We start from the raw sequence: 9,499 nt of genomic DNA, 5'->3' as shown, positions 1-9,499 counted from the left end.
GATTTTAAAATATTCTCAATTAATATCATTTAATCATTTTATGTGTCATCTATTATTCCTTGCATATCATTAAAATATTCTTGTGTAAAAATTGTTCGGATAAAAACATATAATCAAAACAACGTTAAATTTTAAAATATTATAATAAACTATTACTAATTGTACATAATCACTTCAACAAAAAAATATAATAACATTGTTCTGTATTAGTTAGAGTTATTTATTTTTTCTTTACAATTCTCATAATTACTCATACCCTATCTAATGACATATACATTTGTTAATATTTATAATCCAATAAATGTCATAATTCAAGGTATTTATCCAAATCTACAAGATCACAAAAAATGATTTTTTATATAAATAAGGACAATACTTGAATCAATTATTGATCAAATAAATGAGTACGTTTTGAGTTTAATTCCAAGTAAAAATATTTATAATCCAATTCAATCAGTTATTAAGTTGTTGATGCAAATATTTTTAAATTAATAATATTAGGTGATGAAAAAGAACACAACAATTTTGACTCTATTGATATTTGTAATGCTAATGATGGTCAAATATTCAACCTATTAACTCATCAATTTTTAAACTCATTTACATTTTTTTGTTTTCCAGATCATAAAATTAAGTTCTTCCACACTTTGTTATTGTATATATTTAAACTTTGTCAAATTGAACAATGAAGAATATTGAATTTTGAAGGATATATCAATTTCAAAATAAGAAAAATTTAAGTTCTTTCTTATGCTTGGAGAGACAATCCACATGTAATATGTATGTTCTTAACCATGCGGCAAAAAATACTATTTCGTGCAAATGCACGGGTAACTCGCTAGTTAGAAATTAAAAATAATGGGCACATGATAGAAATTTCAATTTTAAATTGAATTACATTACTTCGGGACAGGTTCGAGTTAGAGCATTTGTTCTACCAAACCCGAACCCAAAAATTAAACCCGGATAAAACTCAAACCCAATCACATCATGTTTTCCTCGTTAATTTTATGTTCGGTTTAGGCAGATACCCACAGGTTAGTCTTCCCATGCCTTGTAAGAAATACTCTTAGTGCATGAAACTTTTAAGACAAAAAAGGATCAATAAGGTATTCATATACTTATATAAGGTCTCACTAGATCCTAAATATACTAAAATGACGAAGGTACGATTTTCAGAAGTATTATTGGTTATACCAAAAAATAAAGACAAAACCAACAATATGTTGGTTTAGTGATGTAAGACATCACTAGATCCCCAAGGTCAAGATTTCGATTTTTCGAAGCGAACATCCACAAACTCCAGAAGGGGTTAGTTTCTTACCAAAAAAAGTGAATGGATACGATTGGTAGTACAAAAAAAATTAACAAAGAAAAATATATTTAAGTCATTATTACCACACAAATAATCCAAAAGTTAAAACTTAAAACGACACAATTTTGTATTCTTTATTTTGTTAAGATAAAAGGAACATGAGTCTTGAATTTAGCATTGGCACCATAGATACCAGAGATGGTGATTGCAGAGACACTCCACAGCTTCTTACTCACACTTCTCTGCAGTCTAGAATAATAAAATGAAGAAAAAAATGACAATACAATGAAGCAATTAAGAAGGTTTCATTTGATAGGGCCTCTAAAGACCACTCGTGCTGTTTGGTGTGTTAGTCTTTTTCTGTCACCAAAACCACACATTACACATTACACAGTTACACACACTTCTTTCTTATTCTGCATTCTAAGTTGTATACACACACGCGCACAAACAAAGATGTAAACACAAACTCTCTTGCACATTATCAACCATTCATGCCCACACGCCTTGGTTTGCCATTCAACCTACAGCACTGTAGACGATGCACTCAGTCAACAACACCATACCCAATTCTCTCCAACCCTTCTTGAACCATTCTTTAAATCATTATAAGATTTAAGAATAAAAACATATTTTTTACACTCAAATTTTTCACGTGTATCAGTTTCATCCTTAGAAATAAATAAAAATCAGTATGGTTTCAAAAAATATTAAATGTAACTTAAATAATTCTTTTGAATTCGACCGTAAAAAGAATCATTTTATTCCACATTTAATATTTTAAAATCATTTTAAGTTTTTCAATTTTTAATAAATCAAATTAGTATAGATAAAAAATTTCAAGAATAAAAATAGATATTTATTCTAAATTTAATTTATAATTATGAGATAAAATAGGTTATGTGTTTTATATTGTACTATTAAATTCCAATTATAGTTATAATATTATGATTTTAGGAATCTCCATAAACATAAGATCACAATTGGAGTTGTATTTTCCACAATTTTTCACAATCATCATAAATTTAATATAACTGCATGCAATTGCAATTTAAACCATTGGTGGGTTTATATTTGATAATAACTTTCTGTTTTTCCTTTACTTAAACAGAAATAGAAAGAAAAAAAATGTATGAGTTTAATATATTATCAATGTATCATTCATTATTTATTTTTAATTATTATTGATTTTTCAAAAAAAATAGTACAAATAAATGATAGATAATATATTGGATGTGTATAAATTTTTACACTTACACTATATAGATATTATACTCTTTTTTAAAAACAAATATGAGAAGTGATATTTTAGTTTTATAATAAAAACCGCTAGGTGCAAAACTCAATAATCTTAATTAGACATATCCACAATATATATTTAAATTAACATAATAATAATAATATACGTAAAATTTTATTGCAAATGTACACCAACTTTTATTGATTTAATAAAGGAAAAAGATAGGAAGAAACATAATTATATATGTAAAATTGAAGAGATATCAAAAAATGTATTAATGTTTGAAGTGACTTTTACATATCACTTTAAAGGGTTTTTTGTGTGCATAATATCAAATAATTATTTCCTACTAAATATTGCCGTGATTAATCCCCCCTCCTGATATACATGCTTATTTCATGGATTTTGCATATTCAATACTATTTTCTTTTTTGATTTGACAAGAGGAAGTTGTAGGCGCCAAGAGGACAAACAATTTTCATTTTTCTTCTTTCATTATCAATCACGCTCCCAATAACTTAACGTTTTCCATGCCAAATTAAGAAATTTTGGAGAAGGGAATAAACACAAGTTTGTGATCATTTTGAGTTTTTGCCCTTTCCCTTGAATTGACCGCTTCATTTGCCGATTGATTATCAAAAGGCCAAGTTTCTTGCTTATTGTTGGAAAACGACAAGCTAGAAATTATATTCTTATTATTTTTGGTAATGGAAATGATATTTAATTAAATGATTTCAACTAATAGTTTAAATTATGGTTGCCTTACTTTTACCATAATTATGGAAAATTGATCTAAAAAGTGTCCACAATTGTAACTATGGTGTGTCATTTGTGATACTTATAAAACTACAGTAGTATTGCAATGACTATTACAATTGTGGAGTTCATTTAAAAAAGTTACTAGATTTGCACAAACATTCCAGTGTATAAATATATCATAAATTATTCAACATGAACAAACAAGAGAGGCTGATGCTCTCCACCTTTCACATTATCAACTTGATAACAACTCTACTTTTATATGAAGATCAGTTTATTACTTAGTTTAATAAATATAGTTTATAAATCAAATGAATTGAACTTTAGTTAAAAGTTGATCTAATTAATTAAATGAGTCAAACTTTAATTAAAATAGTTCCAATTGTTAAATACATAAACTATTGTGATGATATATATTTATATAAACATATATATATATACATATAGATATACATGTAGAGAGTATTTAAATTTATATTATTACATATTTTAAATATTTTGAAATTATAATATATGAATATAATATATATTAAACATATTATATTTATATATATATGAATATATTATAATATATGAATATATAATTATAAAAATATTTTATAATTATATTATTTGAATATATATTATATATTATACATATTTTATAATTATAATATATCTATAAATTTGAGTTTATTAACTCACTCAAGTATTTATGAGCTCTAATTAAGTCAATCTTAAATTGAAAAAATATATTTTGTTAAACTTGATTTAAAACTTGACTTGGACCAATCCTTAAGATTCTATTTGAATTTAATTTAACTCTCAACTCATTCCCATATTTAAAAAAATATATGAATTATTTGTATTTATTTATTTACCATCCCTTTCATTGCTATTTCCTCCTGAGTGTTTTAGTTAAGTTATACAAATCACCCTTCCATTTTTTAGACTTACAAAAAACCCTTGATTTTTATATATATATTACACTGATTATCCATGTATGAGATATGATTGTAATCTTTTAAACAAGAAAGGATGATAAGTGCAATTAAGTTAAACAAAATATGATATAATATGGAAATAAGTCCAAATTGTATACGATTCAATACATTTTCATCATATTTGGTTCATTATAAGAGGTATCAATAATGAAATATTATTTAAATCACTCTTATACTATATTGAAACGAACAAAAAATAATTAAAATATATTGACTCGTATACTATTTGTACTTGTTTATACAATATACCATATTTTGTTTAACTTAATTACACTTATCCTATTTTTGGTTTAAAAATGACACTTATTTCTGAACAAGGATAGTCAATATAATATATGTTTAAAAATTAGGAGGTTTTTTGTAAGTACAGAAAATGAAAGAGTGATTTGTATAATTTTACTAAAACTCAGGGTGCCAAAATAATTTACTCTATAAAATATTATACGTTTATTGAAATTGTGCAATTTAGATTAACATAATATAATGATACATTATTAAAGTTATGTTTGTACTTCATGCTTACTCGAGTAGAGGGTTTTGGAAAGAAGTTAGACCATTTTTTTCTTACTATACAAATCAATACAGAATAATGCAAAAAAAGATGTCATTTTAATGAGAGGAAGGTTATATTATTTTATGAGTAAGAAAGAAAAGAAAATTCTAAAGCACGGGATATGGCTAAACTTCGAAGTATACCAATTCTGGGATGCATCAGAAGAAGCAATAATGAGTACTAAAACAGGTAGTGCTTCACTCATGCCAAATAACGCAACCACCTTATTTGATCATTTTAAGGTTCTAATGTCTCCTCATGCTAATAATAAATTTAATACGTGGTAATTTAGGTTATTACATGATTAATTATAGTGTTTTAAATTTTATTAGTATTAAATAATGTTATCATTTTAAAATAAATTAGAATGCTAGTTCATGCGATGCACTTGCAGTGTGAGTGTGATTAATGTCATAATTTTGAGAAAATTTTATAGAAACATCCTAAACTTTATGCATTTTGTAAATAATCATTATGAATTAATAATTTTTTTTCTAATTATCCTTAAATTTTAACTATTGATGAAAGACAACATTAAACAAATAGTAATGAAAAATTCTAACTCATCCATTTTCTCTTAACATCAACGGTAAGATCATTATTATTTAATTTAATTTTTTATTTTATAACAATATTAATGTATTAATCATTTTTAACTTGAAAACTTACTTATCAGCTTGATTGCTTCTCAATCAGTTTTATGTTTTGATGATGGTTTCTCTCATATATCAATGTTGGCTAATGTAGTGTTGCATTGTTATTATTGTGACTTTGGTTGTAACAATTTCCTTGTTGACATATTAGTAATTTAATAATATACTTATATAAAGTGCAATTTCATCAATAATAAAGTTTAAAAACTAATTACAAATAAAAAATAGTTTATATTGACTACTTAAAAAAGACATAAAGCTTATGAGAACTTTATGCAATTTTCCCTATTTTTTCCTAACATTTATTTGTAAATTTCACTTAACATCCTATAATTTTTAAACATGACATAGGCATTGACAACTATGGAGTATTGGTGAACGGAGTTTTTGGCTTATAAGTTAAGGGTAAAACGTGTACTTATTTTTTTTCATATAAGAAAATATGGGGTGAATAAGGTTTTTGGTTTATAAGTGAATGACAAAATGCGTTCTACTTTTTTCATTGATATAAGAAGTGGATGAAATTATGGATAAGTATCATATGTGATAGAAATATGTATTCAAACTGAAGATAAAATTTATAGTAAAACTACTAAACCCATAATAGAATAAGCATAATGTAACGGTTTTCAAATGTTATATTTGATAAGTGAACGCATTAGATAATATATGATAATGAATATATTAAAAATAATGTTGAAGTAGATATTATTATAATAAAATAGAATTACGTCTTAAATAATAGAAGTCTGAATAAAGAGAGTAAATCAAATATAATATAGTAAATCCAATTTATAGAGATAGATGAAGATTAACCAAAAAAACGATCAAATGATTATGTAAGTTTTATATGCATATTTCATTAATAAACATAAATTTAATACATATAATCAGAAGTAAGAGAAAGCTTTGATTATTTTTACATTACAAAGAGAAACATGAGAAGGGAAAGCATGGGAGAGGCTTGAATAAATGGGGCCCTCCGTGTAAGAAGAGAAGTGTGGGTCCCACATCACCGCCCATGCGCACGCTGTCTTACCAATATGAATCCCATCATCGAATTGATTCCTTAGACCTAACCCTAACCCAACAAAGCAGTAATAATAATACTAACCCAGAAAAGATTTAAGCATAAAAAATGAAAATGAAAAAAAAAAAACCAAATTCCATCACATCCATAAACAATGTATTAGTATAGTGGTATAAGATCCTCTAGATTTTATAATATCAAAGATTCGATTCTTAAGAGCAACACTTGTTAGAAGGGACATTCAGATTCTTCGAAAAGATTAATTCTTTATCTAAAATGGTGGAAATATATCATTGGTAATACAAAAAAAAATTCATCACATCCTCGTTCACTTCCCTTATTAACCCAACACAAAAAAACCCTCACCACATTTTCTCTTCCTCCTTTTCCTTTCTTAGAAGAACCCTTTATTACCTTATTTCCTCCAAACCCTGAACTACATGTATCTTACTTTCACAAGGGTAGCTAGTTTCATATGCCAAGCAACAACTTAACCAAGCACTTTCAAGTCTATAAGCATGAAAGATCAGCTAGTTAGTGTTGGTTGATTCAGCTCAAAATTTGGTGGGTTTTCAAAAAAGTCTTCTCTTTTCTTTTCTCTCTTTTCCTTGTGAGGGTAAGTATTAAGTAATATATGCTATTAACAAACACCTATCTTCCCAATCCTCGAAGTAACCACAAACCAAAGAAAACACAAAAGAAAAAGAATAAAAAAACAGCATCACCAAGATCATAACTATTTCTCTTTTTCTGTCACCAATTTTCTAGCTTGAGCTTTATTTGTGTGTATTCAAGGAAACAATATTCTAGGGTTGTGAGGATATCAAATATCAGTATCATCAATGGATCCTATAACAGCACAAGGTCGTCCTCTTCCACCTCCTTTCTTGAGTAGAGATCTTCACCTACACTCTCACCATCAATTCCAACACCATAATAACCACCAAAACAGCGAAGATGAGCAAAGTGGTAACGGAAACTTGAGCCGGAGGCAGAAGAGAGATCGAGATGAAAACGCCGGTGCCACCACTCCAACAAACGCTACCACCGCCACTACGGCGGAAGGAAAGGAGCCAGGATCAGGCACAAGTGGAGGAGAAGGTAGTGAGATGGGTAGAAGACCAAGAGGAAGACCAGCAGGGTCAAAGAACAAGCCAAAGCCACCAATCATCATCACTAGGGACAGTGCTAATGCCCTAAGATCTCATGTCATGGAAATCGCCAACGGATGTGACATAATGGAGAGTGTGACCACCTTCGCACGGAGGAGGCAGCGCGGTGTCTGCATCCTCAGCGGGAGTGGCACAGTCACTAATGTCACCCTCAGGCAACCGGCTTCGCCTGGTGCGGTTGTGACCTTACATGGAAGGTTTGAGATCCTATCCTTGTCCGGATCTTTCTTGCCACCCCCGGCGCCTCCTGCAGCGTCGGGGCTGGCAATATATCTAGCTGGGGGACAAGGACAGGTGGTTGGTGGGAGTGTGGTGGGTCCACTTCTGGCTTCAGGACCTGTGGTTATCATGGCTGCTTCCTTTGGTAATGCTGCTTATGAGAGGCTGCCGTTGGAAGAGGAGGAAACTCCAGTGGCGGTGCCAGGGAGCGGAGGGTTGGGTTCACCGGGAATCGTGGGTCAACAGCAACAACAACAGCAGCAACAACTTGTGCAAGATCCTAACACTTCTCTATTCCATGGAGTGCCTCAAAATCTTCTCAATTCATGCCAATTACCAGCTGAGGGTTATTGGGGTGGTTGTGCTCGCCCTCCATTTTAGTAACAAATAATGATGTTCTATGGTTTTCGTTTATCTTGTTTCCTCTTTTCATTCTCTTTATTTTGGTTTTGTTCTTCGTTTTTTTTTACTACTTTCTCTTTATCACTTGTTCATTCTCCTTCTTCCATATTATAACCTAGTTTACGCCTAATTAAAAACCTTTGGTGGTGTTATCGAATATTGATTATCAGTGCTGGAATTGAAGAAGGATGTATAAATTCATGAATTTTTTGGTGGAGGTTTGAATTTGATGATTTCATCACATGATTGCGGTTATTCTAGTTCATCTAAAGTGTTCACAGTTTGCTTCAAGATGAAGCAGCAGCTACCATGTGCTCTCTCTCTCTCTTTCTCCCTCTCTATCCCTTCATTGTCTTGCTGCAATTATAGTACCTTGTCTGATAATTTATCATTCAATATATCTATGCACTTTCTTTTATCAATGTTTTCAGTTTTTACTTTTTCTCTTCCCTTTGAGGTTATTTATTTGAGTCCAAAACTAGATAGTCTAATACATGATCTACAATTCCTATTTTTCTCTATTTCAAGAAAAGTTTAGGACATAATAATTATATCCTCCTTTGTAGTTAGAACAACACTAACTCACCTTTTGAACCCATATTCTTAAAATTAGCACTATCATTACTATTATGTGATTATGTCAGTTACTTTGTCTGCCTTTATTTAAGTCCTAAAGTATTACAGTATACAATGTTACTACCCAATTTATTTCAAGTAATGTTATTGTCACATATATATATCATTGCGTAGTCTTCACTATTTACTAATGAATGAAATATTTATTAATATTTATAGATTTTCAATGTAAAATTTTATATATTATCATTATTATATTATTAACTAAATATGAATGAAGCATTAATAATGCAAATAAATCTTATATTGTCAATATAAATATTTATTTCTCTTATAAATTCACATTAGTTATGTCATTTGTAAACCTTAATGATTGAGATTGATGTAAAAACATGTTATGTGCACCTAACATTTTATTTTCCCTTTATTTCTGTAGTTAATTAAAGTTTAGATTTCTTTTAAGTTGATAACTCTTAGAAAGTCAGAGATGGTGGAAAGAGTAAAATTGATCCATTTTGAAGAGAATGGGAGTGATGGGCTTCACTCTCTTTGTCTGTCTGTGAGTGAGTAGGGTTTAATATGGAGGCAGAGATTAGC

General features: G+C 29.0%; 1 protein-coding gene across 1 annotated transcript; it reads left to right on the top strand.

Annotated features, from left to right (window-relative positions):
- The first annotated feature begins 6,860 nt into the window (after positions 1-6,860).
- On the top strand, positions 6,861-8,763 carry LOC109338659 (AT-hook motif nuclear-localized protein 22-like). Its single transcript, XM_019575945.1, has one exon. It carries the CDS (start codon positions 7,376-7,378, stop codon positions 8,303-8,305), a length of 930 nt encoding a protein of 309 aa, XP_019431490.1. The 5' UTR covers positions 6,861-7,375; the 3' UTR covers positions 8,306-8,763.
- The last annotated feature ends 736 nt before the right edge of the window (positions 8,764-9,499 follow it).

Source organism: Lupinus angustifolius, unplaced genomic scaffold, assembly GCF_001865875.1.
Source record: "Lupinus angustifolius cultivar Tanjil unplaced genomic scaffold, LupAngTanjil_v1.0 Scaffold_32_86, whole genome shotgun sequence".
In the NCBI taxonomy this organism is placed as follows: domain Eukaryota; kingdom Viridiplantae; phylum Streptophyta; class Magnoliopsida; order Fabales; family Fabaceae; genus Lupinus; species Lupinus angustifolius.
This window is presented reverse-complemented; position numbering and strand designations above follow the sequence as displayed.

Coding starts and splice junctions, on each gene's coding strand:
- LOC109338659 (XM_019575945.1), top strand. CDS start 7,376: ATGGATCCTATAACAGCACAAGGTCGTCCTCTTCCACCTCCTTTCTTG.